Here is a 20,190-nt window from a genome sequence, read left to right as displayed (position 1 = left end):
TATCGTTCACAAACTTTGCCTTCTTATCACTAAACAGTAAGCGAAATAACCAATGCATAATACTGCGTCAACTCGGGTCTTTCATTGTATTCATATTAGGTGCGAAGCAAATGATTTCCACTCCAAGGAAGTGCTGCCGATGCAGTAGTGTAGTCACTTCCAGTTTCGCCTGTACCTATATCGAGGGACAGACATTTGTTTTCGTTGACAAGGATTTCCGAAAAGAAAATTTTGTTTTAACAATAGGGCACTGGTTAGACCACGCGCACCAGGACAAACAGGCCATCAAAAGGCGCATCGGGTTCGTAGAACAAAGGCGAATTTTGAATATGTTCCAAAATAGGAAATGAAATAACAATTGGAATTGACATCACTGGATCGTCCAACATAGATCCTCTTCAAGTTATGATACTTTCGACGTAACCACACGTAAGTTTCGTTAGATGTTTTTAATGTAAATGGCATTCCAAGCGTTCTTTGAAGATGATGTATGGCCAGAGCGGACTTGATGTGCCCTATTGTTTAAACCTATCTGTCAAGTAAACGGAGGCAAAAAGGAGAGGTCTTAGCGTGAATCCAACTGTAAGTCTCGAAAGGTGGTCACAGTCTCCGTTTAGCTCTATCTCTCTTTACTTGACAGATGTGTTTAAGCAACGGAATAGTTGCGTGTTGTAAGGCTGAATTCACACTCATTCCATTTTGACTCCGTTTTCCTTGACAGATGTATTTGAACAATAGAAAAGAGACGTGATTTATGTAAACGGAGGCAAAACGGAGTGACTGTGAATTCAACCTAAAGACTGGTTTGCACTTTAAGAATATTCGCAGTGAGAGAGCTCCGTGAAGGATTTCTCTTGGTTTAAATTCGTCTCTTTCGGTTTTTAACCAATAAAAACCCTTCACGAAGCTCTCTTACGATGAAAATTTTTACGTGGAAATCAAGCCTAAGTCTTGTTTACGATTAGCAAACCGGAGAGAAAACCGACGACTGTGAGTCCAACTTAAATTCTACGAAAACCACACAAAGCTTATACAGTAAATTACAGTGAAAATGTGTCGCTACAATAAAATGAATATGGCGACCGTACACAAAAAGGAAAAATGAAACGAAAAAAAAGAAGAAAAATGCCAATTCACGAAACTTGTTCAAAATAACGAAAAACTGAAAAACGAAAATGAAATGACAAAATGTTCTTCGACTTACCAAACGGTCATAAATGAGTTCATGACGCCTTGATTGCATAAACTAAGACATAAGACATGATTTTAGTGTAACGAAATGACAAAAAGAAGTTCTTTCTTTGGTGTGTGATGATCAATTGTGAAATGAAAGCTTGACAAAGCGTTTTCTACGCAAAATTTGTTTGGACGATGGGTGAATGTGCACACCAGCATCGATTGATCGTAAAGAAAAACAAATGAATTTTGTGCTCAACAAACCCAAACGATGAGACAAACGAATGGTAAATACTAAGTCAAAGCACGAAAGTTTTCTTAAAATTTCCATTTTGCTTCCACTCAATGTAGATTTACCAGCAAAATGAGCCGGGAACGAACCAATTTATACTCGGGTTAATTTTAGTCAGATATTTACTCACTTATTGCTTAGCCGTGACTGTTTTCCATCAACGCCCAATCCGGCCAATTTTCGGCATCTGTAGTTCTCGTAGTGAACGTTATTTTGTGACATCCTTTAAGTCTTGTTAAATGAGTTCGAATCACAATGTTTCTGAGTGCAATGAAATCACAATGTTCCAAGTTTTCAACTGGAAAATTCAAGAAAAAAAATTTTTTTTTTTAGTCAATCCAGTAGAAGGTGCGTCCGGTGAAGGAACAGATGCAAAGGGACACGTTTGTAAATTATGTTCTTCCAATGCTCCGTTTAGTCTGGACTGCTGTGTCAGAAATAGTCGTCTCACTAGTGAGTTTTAATGCATTTTGACGATTGGATGTGATTGAGGAGGACAAAGTTTCCGAACTAATTTCTTTTAGATCTCGGTAAAAGCCGGTTTTTCGCTAAAACTCAGTCAAATCTGAATATTTTTGATGATCTGAACAGATTATGAAAGGTTGGTTCGTAGAACCACTTTGTTATCAAGGGTCTGGAACAGTGCGGGCTGTGGAGGATTCCCGAAGAATTGTTCCATAAAAACCGCTAACTTTGAGACGGATTTCTCTGGCCATTTCTTAATTATATTTTGACAATTGGAGACGTTTTGGAAAGCTGATCTGAGCACCCGAGCACTGCCATATCAAAGGACTTTCCTCAAACATTTTTTCTTTGGGAAAATGTCAGAATTGACTAACGCTTCGGAGGATTCAAACTATTTTTGCTCTAAAGATTGCAAGACCTTTGATGTCTTTGAATGATCTGCTCTATATTTACTCTGGATTTGGGGAAAGATTGAGGTGTCCAAAGGACAGTTCGCAGAATTCCATCACTACAGAGGGTCTACCTTCTTTACAGCTCTAGATCTAAAGGATTTCCATCATGTTTTTTTGACGCTCTTCTAGACTTGGGGAATTCCTGGAATTCCATCGCTCCAGAAGGTCTCTTTTCTAGTTCTAGAACTCAGGAATGGCAGGTGCTTTTATCAGTTTTTTTACTCTTTTCTGGATTTGTGGAATTATTGACGTCTATAGAGGCTTGTTCCTTGAACTCCATCATTCCTAAGGGTCCACATTCTTTCCTGTTCTAGAACTCAAGGACGACAAACATTACCATCCTCCGGGAATCATGCTGCACGAATATTATTAAAGGAACTGATGTCAACGTATGCGACTGACGCGAGGAAAAAAAAAGCTTCGAATGATTGCGTCAGTTTTTTAGGTCGTTAAACGTGCCATTTGTAATTAATGGACTTCGAAGTCTAGAGTCAGTACAGAGCAAGTGATATGAACAGATAACAAACGGAAAGTGGTGACACCAAGCCGGTTAAAAAGGTCTTGACAGTCGATTCATTGTCTCGTGAAATAGCAGACTTCGAGTCATGGAGGATATTATCACTAAACGAATGCTTCGTTGGAACTAAGGATATGGTTTGAGTAGAATGGATTTACGCGACACAGTCTTTAATTTGACACTTACCTTCAGCCACTCCCCACGGATATTTACGTCCGCGTACTCGACGGCCGTCCACTTCAATAACGGAATTTGCACCGACAATTGCGAATGGCACTCGACTTCTCAGCTGTCGCAAAACTTTGGCTTCTTCTTCGTCCTCCAACGGTTCGGGGAAATCGTAAATGTTGATTTTGTGTTGAGCAATTTCGTTTAAGATCTAGATAATCGGCACGGAAAAAATGTTCAGTTAATCTCACATCCACGTATCGTCACAGCAAAATTTACTTGTTTCTTGAACAGTTGCACTTCTTCTGGTGTCATGGTGTCAGCTTTGGCTATGACTGGAATAATGTTGACTTTGTCGCAAAGTCTCTGCATAAATTCGACGTCCAATGTTTTTAGCCCGTGTCCGGACGGTGCAATGAAATACAGACAGGTGTGGACACGATTATCGGTTATGGCCTTGCGATGGACTCGAGACTCGGCCGTTAAATATTCTTCGTATTTGGATTCAACAAATTCGATGACTGGCACCCAACTGAAATGGCGAATTTAATTAAGAACCTCGCTACTGTCCGAGTAAGGTGTCACACTCACCAGTTGCTATTATCTACAGCATCGCCGAAACCAGGCGTATCAACCACGGTCAGCGTTAAATTGACGCCATTTTCTTTGAGTAAAACTTTTGTCGTTTCAACAGCCACAGTTTTCTTAATTCTATGCGACGGACCCGGATACTGTTCCTGATTGTAAATGTCCGATAGGAACATTGAGTTGATTAGGGTCGACTTGCCCAAACCACTCTCACCGACCACCATCAATGTGAATTCGAAACCTTTTTTGACCGCCTTCCGATACACCTGATCGGGTAGACTGGCGAAACCGACGTAGCCATCGATTTCTTTCACTTTCGGTCGCACGATGGCCTGTTGCTTCTCTTTGTCCTGTCGTTCGTGAGCAATTTTATTCGAATCGTGATGGTTGTTCTCGTGACTATCTTTGTCTTTCTTCAGATTGATGTTGTTCAAATTGTTGGTGAGATTGTTCATTGCGGTGGAATTGGAATTGTTGGTGTGGTTGTTGCCTATTGAATTTTTTTCACTTGACGTTGGTGTACTGATCGGAGTATTGTTCTGGAGGAATGAATAAGAAAAACGAAATGTTGATCAAACATGGTAGAAAAGGTGGGAGGTGAGTGAACTAGAAAATATTCAATATTTTTGTAGCGTTTGATTAACTTTACACAAACGGCCAGCGTTACAGCAGTTTTACTATAGAATCTATTACTTCATTTGATTTTAAGTATTTTGAAAAAAAAAATGATTTCAAATTTTTTACTTCATTTGTTCACAATAAGAAATAAGATTCGGTCAGGGAACAACATGGGGGCTCAACTACAATTTTTCATTGAAAAATTAGAACTTTCAATTCCAGACCGGTAAACTCATTGAAATCATTTCAAAAATTCTTCACTATTTCTGGCATTGGACAGGCCAGATATGGTCGTTCTTTGGGCGATGCCCGAAGGACTTTATTGATCTTTGTATGAATGAGGGCGAGAGCTTTTTAATTTTTTTTCATGCAACGCCGATGTGCTATTCCAGTTCGGCTCTGGAAAAATCACCTGAGAACCAACTTCAACAAACGTGCCTGCCTTGAATTCTCAGAACGTCAAATTTTTTTAATGAAAAATTGTAAGTTGGAAGATCAGATGGATCATCCATAAAGTATGTCCCGCGTGCATCTCTTTCTATCTTAATAATATCTTCCGTTTCTTTCGAACGAGTGACATACCTTTCGAACGATTCCAAATTTCTTATTTTGACCGAAGTCGCATCTAATTTTACAATAGGGGTAAACCATATGGTTCGTAAAGTTCGTGAGCATAGCAATTTCGTACTCTTTTAACATAAAATATTTGGGAGAAATGTCAAAAGTTCCCGAAATTGCCATACTTACGAACTTTACGAACCTCAATGGTTTACCCGTAATATGTAAAACGTTATTGACCTAAAAACAACAATCAATCATGTCGTTTTCATTGCATAAAGACGATGTTGTATGAACACAAAAATTTAACGAAAAATGGCCTGAAGGCAAGTCAGGTATTTTGTTGACAAATCAAATGTAAAATATGACTCCCCCAACCCGCATGTTATATCAAAAAGTGCAAGGAAAAGAAGTAACGTCTCATGCAAGGTCTAATGAATTCTCCCCCACAAACTTTTATCCTGCACAGTGTGAAGTCATCTGTGCATTACGTCTCTATTCGCGATAGGAGACTTAAAAATGAAAACTATCGTCGAGGTGGCGAGTAACGAAGAATCCATTCATTTTGTGTATAACAAAAATGAAAACTTACTTGTGTATTGGACGCACTCACATGATTATTAACCGATGGAGGATTCGGTGGTGGTCCGGATGGACTCTGTTGGGAGTCCGATTTGAAGAACATTTCCCTTTTAGCTTGTAACTGAAATAAAAAACAGAAAAAAAACGAAAAATAAATAATAACGAAAATTCCTATGGTGTGTGTGTGGCGTTAAGGATTATAGTGTTAAACGTGCCGGCATAACAATTCATTTACAGGAAAAAAAAATAAAGAAAAGAAATTGCAATGTGAGAAGCAAATAATTAGTAACTCGATTTCTTTAAAAAACAAAACACAAAACGAAAATGGGAGATACAGTGAGCGCGTGCCTGTTGCTTTTTTTTATTAGCAAAGAAATGTGATGAGGAGGCGTTAATTGGCACCTCTTTTGTGACGGTTTCCTCACAAGTGTGTTAAGCTTTATAATTACTAATTTTCGACGGTTGTTGAATTTTTGTTTTTGTTGAATTCTATAGAATATTAGGCTGTGAAGATGCAAACAAAAATGTAAATTTCTTCGCTACAAATAAGGTCAATTTTACGCATTTTGATGCGGGCATAACGGCTTAGTATATCGGCTTATTACAAACTCTATTTACTTGTTGTCTCGAACGAAATTACATTTTTATTTCGTACAAAACAGAACTTAATTACCTGGCAGCGATTGGTTTGTTTTGTTTTGTTGGTCATTTGCTTAAAGAAATTTTTATTTCATTTTTTGCTCGCTCTCTCGATACAAAATTCGATTTATCTTCGGCCGAGACATGATCTTTTATTGTATGGAAATTCGTCGAGGTTGCCCATTAACGAATGATTAATTGGATTCGCTTGCAAATTATTAGATTTGAATCAGATTTGTTTGGATCGTCTTCATTCGAACTGTCGAGTTGTATGAACACAAACCCAGTCAGATGTTTTATGAGTTTTAAATGCCGTCTTGATCCCATAGTGAGTTCCCATAGTGAGTTAGTTAACACTGAAAGTCTTTTAGAAACGCCAGTTAAATTGCCACAGGTGTTCTGGAAAGTTGCCTACAAGCAATCCAATCATGAGTGGTACTCTAAATAGGGGACTGAAACTTGACAGTGTGTCATATAACTGTAAAACACTCTAAAACACCAATTTCATACAAAATAGTACTCTATTTGGCAGCTAGCTAGAATTCACTACAAGAGCTCATTTTCCTTAGCTCCAATTGCAGGGTCAAATTGGGTACCTAAAGACCCTTCGGGATACCGAACTATCATAAAATTTGAAAAAAGGCCGATCAATTCAAATTTTTCATTAAAAAAATGCAAATACACTTCGGGATACGCCCAAGTTCTCAGTTCGGAACGGTCTAATTTGCCTCAAATGACGCTGAAGTTGACTAAGAAAATCACTCGTCTCTAAATGTACCAAGTTGCGAAACTATAGTCGATTCGTTTTTTGCTACACACTGGCTCGGATTGGCTATGAGGCCGTTTGAATTGACTTCTGACTGCCATAACTTCAACTGTCTGGAAGTGTTTCGAAATTGTCAGCTACAAATAGTATAAAGTTGAAAGTTTCGACTCGAAACTACACGAACAATTTTGCCTTCAAAAGATCGACAATTGTGATGTAGCATAGTTGTCGATCCCTACAACGTAAAATTGCTCGTGAGTTTTCGGCCAAGTGGAATTAATTGGAATTTTTACCAATAATTGCCAGCCAGCATTTCATGTCAGACTTAACGCCAAAATCGGTTCCTCTTCGTGACTTAAGCTTCCAGGAATGAAAATAATGTTTTCCTCTCTGTAGCCTAATTTACCGATAATCGTACGTAAAACATAAAACGGACTTCCTAATCTATACATTTCCCGGTGGTTTTCCGGCGAAGGTTTGATTTCCCGGTAACCAAATTTTTGAGGTAACGAGGTTACCAAAATACCTCGCCCGTATGCTTTATTCGATATGTCAGGTCAAATGTCAGGTTTAATTTTCAAACCAATTGGTCAGGTTTCATGTCGGATAATAATCCAGGTATAATCCATGGGCACATGAACTTGAATTACCTGGTAGGTCCGGCATCTTCCGAGTTTTAACTCTGACGATTCAGCGCTTTATTGAAGTAATTCAAATTCAATTTTTAAAACAAAATCGATTTGTAACAATGAAACGCAAAAGTTGTCCTAACAGGTGTGCCCTTAACAGCGACACGTTGTTTTACCGTACGAATCGACGAATTGTTTCAGGATTAAAATATAATTAATTCACCTTCGCACATTTTATGACGCAGACATTCACATAGCCATGACCGTGTAACTCAACAACATGAGAAAATGCATATAAAATTCAAAATGTAATTCAATACACAAAACTGTCCGAGTTGCAACTTTTTTGTTTTGTTTTGTTTAAATAAAATGCCACAAGAAATTGCACAATAAATGCGTGCTAGGTATTCGCAGTTCGCATATTTAATGCCATTGCCTTAAATGTAAGCACGTTGAGTATAATGTTTACGTGTGATGATAAATTGATTTTAATTTATTTAAAAAGACTACACAAAGTTGCGGAGGACAACATTTTTGGTCATCCACAGTACTTGATTTGTAGCTTCAATTTAATAAAAAAAAATAATTTTCTCAACTTCGGTTAATTCAAGAACATTTTTAATATAAAGCTGGAGCAATACGACGGCTAGATGCTCAAGAAATCAAATAAATTTCTTCGTTAACAAAGGTCATCACTCTGTACTTAGGCGAAAATTCGACTATTTTACCATGGCACTGCTTCTAGCATTAACACCCCGTTGACAGACGTCGAAAAGCCTTCAAATTTTGATACAAGTATGCTTTAACACTTGCATGTTTAGAGTATGTTATCTCACAGCCATCTTGTTTCCAAACAATTTTTATGTTAATGCTAGGAGTAGTGCTATGGTATTACCAATGAAATGGCTTGTTAGTGTCAAGTGTTTTCGCTGAGTGAACATTTATTTAAGTTACAAATTTCATTATCAAATTCAAACTTCCCGAGAAATTAGATTTTCTGGTGAATTTTGCGACGCTAATTACCACAATGAAAACTCATTTAAACTCATTTGGCGTTAATTACCTAAGTAAAAGATGTCAAGTTACCGAGTGCTTATTTTGATTGAATGGTATTGAAAACGTACGGAAAGATGAAACTTTATTGTGTCTACCAGGGTCCACCAGGGCCACATCTTAGAAAATGCTACTATGAAGGTGTTGGTCCCAAATCACGAATTGAATTTTAAAAATAATTTTCTTTTCATCAAGGGGCTATCGTGCCAGAGACGTTGAAAATTCGACGAAACTTTAATTTTCCATTCATCATTTGGGATACCAATTTTTACACCAATCGGAACTTTAGCCGAAATGTACCGGCCGACACAAATAGCCTACCCTTGTTAGTGGTTAGACCGACATTCATGCATGTACGGGTACGCAATCGGTCGATGTACTGTGATTTGTATACAGCACGTGAGTATGCAATTTATTGATGGAAGTGTGGAACTGTAGGAACTTAAGAATGTTGGAGTTATACAATTCATATAACTCGTACATGAATCCAATGCTAGCCATCTTGACCACCTTTGTCATCTTGACCACCTTTGTCATCTTGACCACCTTTGTCATCTCGACCACCTTTGTCATCTCGACCACCTTTGTCATCTCGACCACCTTTGTCATCTTGACCACCTTTGTCATAGAACAAGTCTTTCTCTAATAAACATTCAAAGTGTGAACATCTGAGTGTTCGACTTGAACGAGTTTTATTAATTGTATAACTCCAACAAAGAAAACAATCGAACACATGAATTTCTTGCTAACCAAATTGAGTTCAGTATACAGATTTATGTACCAAAATATTGCTATTTTCTCGTCTTGGTTTGTGTCCGTGCTAAACGTTCTGAACCTCTTAAATTAAACTTAAATTGAATTTATTAACAAAATGAGTCAGTTTTCTGAACGTGTCCTTGCTAAATTATTGAAATTATTCTAAAAAACAAAACTTTTTTGTTTGAAAAATGGCAACCTTCTGGAAACGTCACTGAAAGTATAGTCACATTCGTAAGTTGAAGCTCATCCGTGTTAAACATCCCGTAACCGTCTCCATCCGATGATGACAACAAACCGGATAATGTCTGTTGATTCTATTCAACATCCCGACTGTATCAAACAGTTTGAACAGTTTGTTGTTTCAATCGTCATAACGCCGAACAACTTATACTGTTGAATTAGTCAGTGGTCCACAAATAGATGCTGTTCAATGGAATTTCTTTGTAATGCTCTCGTTGCTTCTTCGGTAGCAACAAAACATTTTTTTAGAAAGAAAATTAATTTTTTCAGCATAAATTTGAAAGATCAAAAAAAAACTTCAACCAACAGTCAAATGAAAATAACGAACGCATCAGAGTGTCGAATAGGATGTAAGCATTTTATGGAACTTAAAATTCCAGACACACTCATTTGTATGAATATAAGTAGCATAACAGAATGCAGATGTTCATTATTTTGGTGTAATAATTTCAAAATGAACATACCTTGCACTTGAAAAAAGAGCCGCATTGAAACGCAATCGACCTTAACTGTAAACTTATCGGCCGTAGTCGTACTCGAATAATAACTTTTCGTTCTTCAAGCAATTTACAATTTTTTTTTCCACCACACTCTCATTGGTATTACGTTTTATGAAGTTAACTTCTACATTCGAAAGTGTTAGAACATTCGCTGAGTTATTTTGTCTCAACTGGAAACCTTTAAAACGTTTTTCTTTTTTTGCGAAAATTATAGCACTCTAGCCCGCCAGTCGAGATACATCATATAGAATACTAACTCTATACGCTCAGTAAAATTGGCTGGCAATCAGTGACCATTCAAACTCAACACCGACTTTGAGCCTTTTTCTTTCGGTGCTATAGAAGAAAGGTTCCTACCCTACAAGCAATTGAAGTTTTTATTTTTCATACCATCAATACCTCGGTATCTTGAGATAGGTTCTGAAAGAATTTTTGTTTTGCAATCGTACCATATTCAGTACACCAGTACTCAGAGCACCTAGACTACGGAATAACTACTGGAGAACGTATTGGCAGAGATTGTAATTCTAATAGTAATGGTACACATAATTGGTCGCATGGGTGTAAGGGAAGCTGGTGGAGACTTGTGGAAGTTTAAAAATAACGATTTTCTCAAGCAGATTCATGGGTGGAAGAAGAAAATAAATCTTTGAAAACGAGCGCACACAATGGTTCAAAGATGGTATCAGTCCTTTGTATGGCAATTTTTTTTTAAGTGAATTTTTGAACCGTAAAGAGTACTCGTACGTAGACGAGTCTTCTTCAGGTTCACTAACACCCATGAGACCAATTTTTTGTACCATTACTAGAATTACAGCTTCTAATAGATATAAAGGTTCGAGTTTTAAGTAGTTTCTTCAATCAAAGATACTCCCTGACCTTACTACTTCTACCAGGGAAATTTCCCTGTTTTCGACAAAAAGTCGTTAGGGCACTTGGCGTTCGTAATACCAGAAGGTATGAAACCTGAGATTGGTGTAACGCAGAGAATGACATACTAATAAGCTCATCATAAAAGCAACAACTGGTCACTTCTGACTCTTGTTCTTAATATAAATTTATTCAAGCAGCAGCATCGTAGCATATTTTACTCAAAAATTCCTGAGAACATCCCGAATTTCCGTCAGCATAAAAAGAGAATTTTGATGTTAGGCCAAGAGGGGAGAGACAAGCTAACGGAATTTGGTGATGTTATCGATCATTGAAAGCACAAAACGGTGAGAAAACACAAATCAGTCAAGCGAGGAAAAAACTGGTCAAAGAGGAGAATGCAGGAAGATTAGATGGATCTCACAAATCTATCAAATCAAAAGCAAACGAGTAAAAGCTGAAGTGAACATGCAATGGATGATAAAATGAAATGAATGAGCAAAACGAAAAATCCACACAACAAACAAAACCAAAAAAAAAAATCAATTTTCTTCTTCTTCTTCGTTCGTTTCTGTTAGCACACACGAGATGATCTGTTGATGATCTTAACAATCCTTACCGAATGTGTGATGCTACCATTTGTCTCAGTACCATTCGTACCGTTTTTATCAGGCAATGTACCTAATCCGCCGTTCTGTTCCAGAATGCGTTGTCTCGTTGCCAGCCGATCTAAGCTAGCCAAACGATACGAACCGCCGATTCCATCCTTTCCATGGTCGAAAAAAAAATGATAAAAAACAGAAAAAAAATTATAAAAACGAAACATAAAAATTGGGTACAGAGTAGGTAGATGTTCAGCGGACAAGTTGTCGTTGACGACGACATAAAATATCAATTTTTCTCGAGAAATAAACCGTCCGTCCACTTAAAGGTCAATGACGAATTTATTTTCAGAGAAATGGGCTGAGTGTGTAGCTGATATTATTGTCGTAACACAATCCCCCTCGGAGAACATTTCATTGAACAAAAACAATTATTTTCATCTTAACGATATTAGAGACGTAAACACACACACAATGTGTGTGCATGAGTGAATATTGAATTCAGTTTAGTGTTACGGTTAATTAAGCTTTTTGTCGAATTCGTGTAATCAACAGACGCGATATAATACATTTATGTGAGTCGTATCATAACAGCGAATCGATAAGATTATTAATGGTGTTGACTTATCGATGGATTTTATTGAATGTTTTACGGTGCAAGCAATCGAAGGTTTTATCCGAGTTCGAGTTTTTGTGTACGAGAGTGTGAGGCTTAATCACGGTGTACAGTGTATTGCTTTGCATCACTCGATTTATAAATTATTTGGAGCGGAAAATATCAGAGATGATGCAAATCGATCGGATAAAAATATAGTTAGAAAGGAACTACAACAACCTCAGGCATCATTACCATTTCTCGCATAAAAGAGGTGGTGGCATTTGGTGTGTCGAAGAACACGTTCCATGTGGTTGTGCCTGAAAAATGCATTCACTCTCTACAGTTGAGTTGCAGGCGGCCCATAAATCGATGAAGAATTTTGTGATATCCGAAAGAGTTAATCACTGTCATTTGCTGAAGAATCTTGAAACATACTGCCGCGACAAATCTTTATTTTATGTTGAAAGATCTTTCCTGCAAATCTGGCTAAGTACCATCCGAGACTAAGTTACGTTACTGGTCAAAGTCACTTCATACAAAACTATCTCGATCGTCTTGTAGTACGCTTGGCTAAAGTCCAAAACTGACAAGGCAGTCGAGTTCAGTGGATTTCCATTGCACATGTCATTGCTACAACAGGTAACGCAGTCAAGACTTAAACTCTGAACATGTCGATTCTTCAATCTTAAATACTACTTGTACTGAAACATTGATGTGTGCAACAGAGACCTACTGTAAAGCATGCCACGTTCTGACTATTTCCGAGTGTTCTACAAGCCGGTTAGGAAAGTTTTCTACGATCTCAATTTCACCTCTGTGTCGAACCTTGTCGGAAAATTTCTTTAACAGGGTAATAAGCTTGGGCCCGGACTGGCCATCTAAGGGAATTAGCATAATATTCGCACTTGTCTTTCAAGGGAAATCAGCTTGTGTGGTAGCATACCAACCACAATACCTCAAACGTTTGGTGATGAACGCGAATAAGAAATTTTTTAATTGCATTTCGCTTATAATTCACTAGAGATGTACGTGAAAAAGAATATGACTACCATCTATACGTTGGTTGTATCTTTGTCATATTGTCTGCATGACTTGATGGGATTTTTGAAGTCTTTTAAGAATTAAATATTCGATCACTCATTGCATTTACCTCTCACTTCGAAACAGTGGCAACTATGCACTTAACTATAATTAAATTGAATTTGTCGTAAAATGATGGGAAACTTGTAGTCACAACGACTGAGTGATAGAGGCTAATGGGTTGGGTGTTGATTCATTGGAATAATAAAATAGTTTTAATTGTCGCATAAACGTTACACTCATTTTAGTGTCGTCTTCTCACATTAATTCGCTATAAATTAAGGTCCACTTAACTACACCCAACTGAGCATACCAAGTTTTCGCATAATTTTTTTGCAGGTAAACGAAACCCCATACGCCGGCAAATTAATCGTCACATTTTATTGACCTATAAATATTGTCGTTGTGGGTGAAGCGTTATGAGGTGTATGAGGTATGTGTGTGAATGGGAAGTGTTTACCTGTGACAATAACCGATAATGTGACGTGCTTAAAAATGTACAGTTCTATGCACAGGAAATATGTCACCAGCAGTCGATGCAGCGCAATATGAATAAAATGTAACGAAATGTGAAATGATTTGAACGAGAGATGAAATTATTGATTTTGAAATGCGAAGCGAAACAATTGTGCACAAACATGAAAACTGAATGAAGTGAACGAGGAATGAAAAACGGAAATTATAAATTTGCAAATTATAATTTTGCATTATCGATAGATTCCTAAATGACTAAACAATTCAGTATGCCGCAAACAGTGTTCTCCTAATGACTTCATTCGAATGCAAACGGAAATGTGGAGTCGTCGGAAAATTTCTATTTTATTGGTAGTTCAAGTGGTTGTCTTGCTTGAATTGAATGTTGGTGGCATTTCATGTAGGTACTTTAACTTGCCAAAAACTTTGAAAATGTATAGGAAAAGTTGTCGGACTTTTTTCCAGCAAGAATCGATCTCGGGTAATCCTGTTATCTGTTATCAAGAACAATGACAACAACAATAAGTGATGAGCTCAGTCTAGTGTTCTTTTGTACAGGAAAGTGAATGTTAAAACTGGTGAATAGATTCCTCATCAAATATTCTGCTGGGTGTTGCATTTAACAATTGAAGTAGAAGATTTAATGACTCTTGTAGTTGCTGGATGACAATTTTTTTATTTGTCAGTAAAAGTATCACCTTTTCATACATCAACAAGTGAGCATTTGATAGTAACAAAAGTAATTTCACTTGGAGTGCCAGATAAGAGATCTAAATTCTCTCAGAGATTTGATTTCTCTCGGTGATTGATATTGTTGTTGGTATAATTGGCGACCACAAAAGTTGTTTAAATATGAGCTCAAGAAAAATTGGGTCACGGGCGCGCTATGCTAACGCGTGTGTCTATGATTGGTCTTTGTAAATTAGTGAAGAGAAATAAAACTTTTTCGTAAACACAAAGCCGTGGAAATCTTTGAGAAGCACAGAATTCTTTGACACAGAATTTCTTCCATTTTTTTGATTCAATTCAACAAGACTATTAAATCTATAAAATGCATGGACTCTAAGCGTTGCTAGTTCTGTTTAAACTATAAAATGCCTAAATGAAATAGAAAATTGTTTGACACATAAACCACTTGAACAGAATTGAAAAACCCCAAAAATTAGGAACAACAACAAACTCCCCCCCAACATATGGACGTTCACATTGTCAGACGAGAATAATGTACCTTCTCCCGTTCAGCTCTATCAATTTTGCCAGCGAATTCGTTGCGATCTCGGTCGACCTTACTAAAACTAGATGAATACTTTGGCAATGTTGGCGGTGGAATGGGTCGTGCAGCAATAGCCGGCTTCTCGTGGACTTTATTCACTCCGTGAATACCAGCCGTTGGTGTTGTGGCTGACGATGTAAAATTTGCCATATACGCGCCGGGCGATGACAGTACGGGTTTGGCTGGCGGAACTGGTGGTCCTTGTGTTTGATGTGAAGCAGGTGCACTCATTATTTTTACGGAATTTTCTCCTTTGTTTCTTAAATTAACTTTTAATTCGAAATCAGTTCCTTTGTCGAGATGCTTTGCATAGCATTTGGTCACTTTTACGGCAGAGTTGGCATGAACTCTTTATGGCATGAACAACCGATTTGTTGTTAATGACGAATCACTAAACTTTTCGCATTGAATCAAATTCTTAATTCGTTGATTCCAATTAATTCACAGCTGGATTAGCATTTGTGGACAATTATTTATTGTTTCTTATGCACACACCGACCGCTCTACGAGATGCACTGCGGTTTCTTATTTATTTATTTATTTTAAAACGAAGTTCTTTCGTTTAAAATTGAACTTTTAATTTAATTTATTTTTCTGTTTCATGTGAATGTGTTTCTCATACTGTTCCAGACACTCGGAGGTATACTCGTTTAATTGAAAACGTTCAGCAATCGTTCACTGATAGAATGGAAACACAAGCGCATTTCTTGTTGATAAATCTTGGAATGAAAATGAAAATTATTCGTCGTAAAATGACATGCTTGTTTTCAAGTGGTCGGAATAAATAGGAACTGTGTTGTGAACACAATGTATCGTATTGTATCGCTTATTTTGAGCATCGTTTACTGTGCCGATCTTATAGCGTTTCGAAGAATGGTTAAGACAGACGTTGAGTCGTTGAACTGGCCTGGGCCCCTGGGCGTATATAATCAGTGAGTTCGAAAGCACAGAGTTGCCTTAGTGATTTAAATAAATGAATTGAGTCTAGGTAAAAGAGGAATGACGAGGACATATAAATATGACTAGTAAAGATCTTCCAATCCAAAATTCTTTTGGGGTAGGTAGAGCTGTTACTGAGTTTGCACATATTGAAACTCAGGACTGGCTTAGCCCATGGGCACCTTGTCGCTGGGAGAATGAAGGGCGCTGAGAAAGTGAGGCATTAAAACAATTTGAACAATGACTCAAAAGGTCTCGTTACAATTTATTTTGTGAGGTTCATTGCCCAGGGAGCTGTAAATGCTATGCCGAGCCTGCAAATTCTCGCATTGACTTGAAGATTTTAACACCATTTGAGCAGAGTCAATGCAGAGACTTAAAGATTAGGTAACACTCGAAGCGATGGACATATGGTGCTGGTGACCCTGTAGCCCAGAAAAAAAGCTTGGACCGACTCCTGTTATTTATCTCAGGCCAGAATTGTAAACATGAAATTTAAACAGCTTATTGACACAAACTCATTCAAACATTAAACATTAAACATTAAAAATCGAGCGATTGCAACTTTATCAAACAAGTGGGAAACAACCACACCACGATCCCCGAACAGCCACTCTCGGCGGGTATACGCAAACATAGTTTAACTCTTATATTACATAGGCTACACATTATTGCTGATGAACTCGGTCGAGTGTTATGATAACGAATTCCCGTCTATTCGACAAATTACTTTCGTTCTCAAACAAAGAAATGAATGCGCTTACGAGTGCAGGCATACACAATTGTCGATAGTATGAGCGAAAGCATTATGCGGCGGTTTCGGTTGAATATTAATTGAAATTAGTAATTGACCGTGTGTCGTTTTCGGGACGATAGAGTTATATGTGATCTGTCGGAGACGACAGTTTAGAGTCGACGATAATTCTACTAATTCCTCTTGATATGTTCAACAGACTACAGTTTCGAGATTCAATCATTTCAATCGATACCAACGCGCATTGTATGTATAAAAGCATGGCCTTTTATCGCTCTATTACAATGTATGGATGTGCTCCAGTAGTTTTATTCATTTCCATTTAAATGGAAGAGTGATTATTGATTGTTTTAATGAAATAATAAGCCGAAAAAAAAACAAGGCGGCGTTTTTGTTTGTTTTGATTGAGAATTCAATAGAGATTTTGAATTGGTTGTTCGTTTGCCAAATGCAAACTCATTTACGAGCATTTGTGTGATCAATATGGAAGTTGTCGTTGTGTGGTAACGGTTGGGCATGATTATTTGTTTAAATAATTGATTGATGAGAGCTGGGATTGAGAGACGTTCAAGTTACACTTTTAGCGTTGCAGAAGTCTCGGTTGTGGTAAACTTAAACACTTTCGAAATTTGAATGGAATTTCAATTGTGCAAACTTCAAATTCAAATTTGGCGCCAAATTTTTTTGAATGAAATGTCAAATTTGTGGAATCTAAATAAGAACACAAAAGTTTGTTGCCTTTACAGAGCGATATTCGAGCATCTCTCTGGTCTAAATAATCATTTGACTGAAATTTTAACTGAGTTCACATTCAAAATTATAGCGCTGAATTTACTCGAGCGAAAGGTGAACGTCAGTGAAATTTAGACATGAATTTGCTTCAGCTAGTTTTCAGCTGGTTATACGTCTTTATATGGTCTGACCACTACTACGCTCGTGCGTGGAAGTGTGGTTACACACGGCGCCGTACGAATCGAATTTCTTTTGTTATAAACGTCAAATTTGACAGAAGAACAAAATAAATTCGAGACTTACGTCACTGTGTGTAGGGCCAGTAACTATATCAGCCGTATGAGTAGTATTGTTAGAAAGAGCTGATAAATAGCTGAAGTAAATTCATGTCTAAATTTCATTGACGTCGCCTGTATGAGTCGAGATGAGACGTTTAAAAGTGCCATCAAAAAGTGATAGCTGGTGCGCCTGAATAATTATTTGACGAATATGGGACTCTTCTTAAACTGTAGCTATGGTGACGTGAGCAAACTGGATTTTACATCATATGAATGCCTGAAATATGTACCGTCTTCTGAGAGATAAGACGTTAAGAAGTCACGTTGTATAGGTCCACAACTTACTTTAAGCATAAGGTCGACCGTATTGGATATAGGTCATTAGCTAGGATGGGAAGATTTAATTGATTTGCTTAATGAAGGGGACTAAAAACAATGGAACACAAGAGACGGAAACCGATCGTACCAACCAGACAAATCAAAAACATTTGCAAGTGAAATTTGAGGTAAAGGAATTCACACCTTCGTTGGCCACAACTGAGCGAGAAATAATTGCCTCCCCTAATTCTCAGAATTGTTTTGTATGCGAAACGGCAGTAAATTTTGTTAATTAAATTATATGAAAGCGTCACGCATACACTTTGAATAGTGTTGTTCTTCTGTTCAACAAATTTAATAAAAATTGAATTAGCAACGCCCCACATTTCACAGTCATAAAAATGAACAACCGTTTCGTTCACTTTACTTTCAAATCAAATCCCCTAAAGTAAAAAAATAAAAATAAAATTGTTGGACTCAATCGTGCGCCTTCATTAACTCACTAGTCTTTGTCAACAACCCCTTGGTTACAGAGCGACATTCATATTAAAATACAACGAAAGGAAGGAAAAAAGCAGCTCTGGCCGGAATGTGTGTCAGTTCAGTTCGTTTGCTAATGGAAATGGTATGACTCAGTCATGCATCGTAAAATAAAAATTTAAAAAAAATCGAAAAAAATTCCACCCTTACGAGATACCGTTCAAGAGCAATATTTCGAACGGTTCTGCCACACTTCTTCGTCTTTGGAGAGTAAAAACACTCTTAACAACAACATTTTCCCCGTATGTAAAACAGAGAATGAGAGCGATGAAGAAAATGATAACGACACTGATGTCACCTAAAATGTCAAGCACATAATGAATATGCAGCAACGTACTGACAAGGACCGTGTATATACGTTACAATACGAACTAAAGAAAAATTTGTTTGCAGTGAATGGCTTACAACAAAAGTATTAGCTGGAAAGTGAAGTATATCACTTCAGGATTTGAATTGTGTCTTCATTGGGAACGCACGACTCCGATAGTGGCATACGGTTGGGATTTTTTTTTTTTAATTTATTATTTACAACCAGCGTTGTTGGGACGTATTAAAATGAATACGATGAGGTTTTCGCATTACAATTTTTTTCTTCTGTGTGTACAATGGGAGTTCGTTAATGGTTTTAATGTGGTAGGTTGTAAATTCATTTTGTTTATTTTTCGTTTATGTGTTTAGGTTTCAAGAGATATAAACGACTGCATATGAGAATCATCGTATTACTGAAGATGTTAAAAAACATGCATTGACTTGGGGTTTGGTTTTTGGTTGAACAGTATTATGGAGATTGGGAGAGAGAAAGAGAGAGAGATCTGGTTATACGTTAACACGGCGCAACGTAAGTGCACATATGGATGTTTGAGATGATTTTATTTTAAGAAATCAACGAAAAGGAAAATAAATTTTTATTTCAAGAAATATTGTCTCCGCGTTGCATCTCAATGCAGGAAATGCAATTAACATTAAGTTCAGCTATTAATCGCTGTTGCTAGTAATCTAAATGGTTGTGGTACACGCGTAATATGTGTGCGCGTTGTACCGTGTGAAAGAGGTTGACACGAATTGATTGCTGGAAGAGGAACTCTGCAGGCTCGTACTGGCTGTGTGAGGCGACTTGGAAAAATCACAAGTGCACACCTTCAGTAATTTTATTGAATTTACTATATTGTCGCCCTTCAATAGAGCTTTTTGGGACCGTTTCTTCGCCCTTCGCTCCTTTTTCTACGTTTCACAGGAGTTGATAGCCGGTCCGGCGATAGAACAATTTTCTTTTACAAAATCTGTGTCGAGTCATTCTCACATTGCTGGCTTACTCTAGCTACACTTATGGTGACGCGAAGGAGACCTAATTCAAATTATTCTTTTGTTAAAGCTGTCAAATTTGACAGTAAGGCACATTTTGAATTATGCCTCTTTCGCGTCGCTGTGTACAGTTAGGGTTCACTGTACTAGTATTACCTAAAGGATTTGAATTTTCCAAATTGAGCATGAGCACCCTAAGAACATTCATACAAATTTACTGAAACATTTGCTGGGAGAGCACACTGACTCATCTCTAATAAAACTGGGGCATTCAATGTGTCACTCGGTATCATTCTCGAAATTTTTCAATCCTTTCTTCAGTCACCTACTCACCTACACATACAAAGAAAACTCTACCCACAGCATTATCAGCCCTCTTCCATCGACACACTGAAGCTACATACATTCCGCCTCTGGGAACAATTTTC

General features: G+C 37.5%; 1 protein-coding gene across 1 annotated transcript; it reads right to left on the bottom strand.

Moving 5' to 3' along the window:
• Positions 1-1,178: 1,178 nt before the first annotated feature.
• On the bottom strand, positions 1,179-15,635 carry LOC119079257 (septin-7-like). The gene is given in 10 exon segments (XM_037187036.1): positions 1,179-1,246; positions 1,599-1,681; positions 1,683-1,703; positions 1,705-1,766; positions 3,089-3,281; positions 3,350-3,602; positions 3,662-4,197; positions 5,427-5,537; positions 11,492-11,638; positions 14,855-15,635. Coding segments are annotated over 10 exon segments (1,728 nt in total). The 5' UTR covers positions 15,131-15,635; the 3' UTR covers positions 1,179-1,200.
• Positions 15,636-20,190: the final 4,555 nt, after the last annotated feature.

This window comes from Bradysia coprophila, unplaced genomic scaffold (assembly GCF_014529535.1).
Source record: "Bradysia coprophila strain Holo2 unplaced genomic scaffold, BU_Bcop_v1 contig_316, whole genome shotgun sequence".
Taxonomy (NCBI): domain Eukaryota; kingdom Metazoa; phylum Arthropoda; class Insecta; order Diptera; family Sciaridae; genus Bradysia; species Bradysia coprophila.
This window is presented reverse-complemented; position numbering and strand designations above follow the sequence as displayed.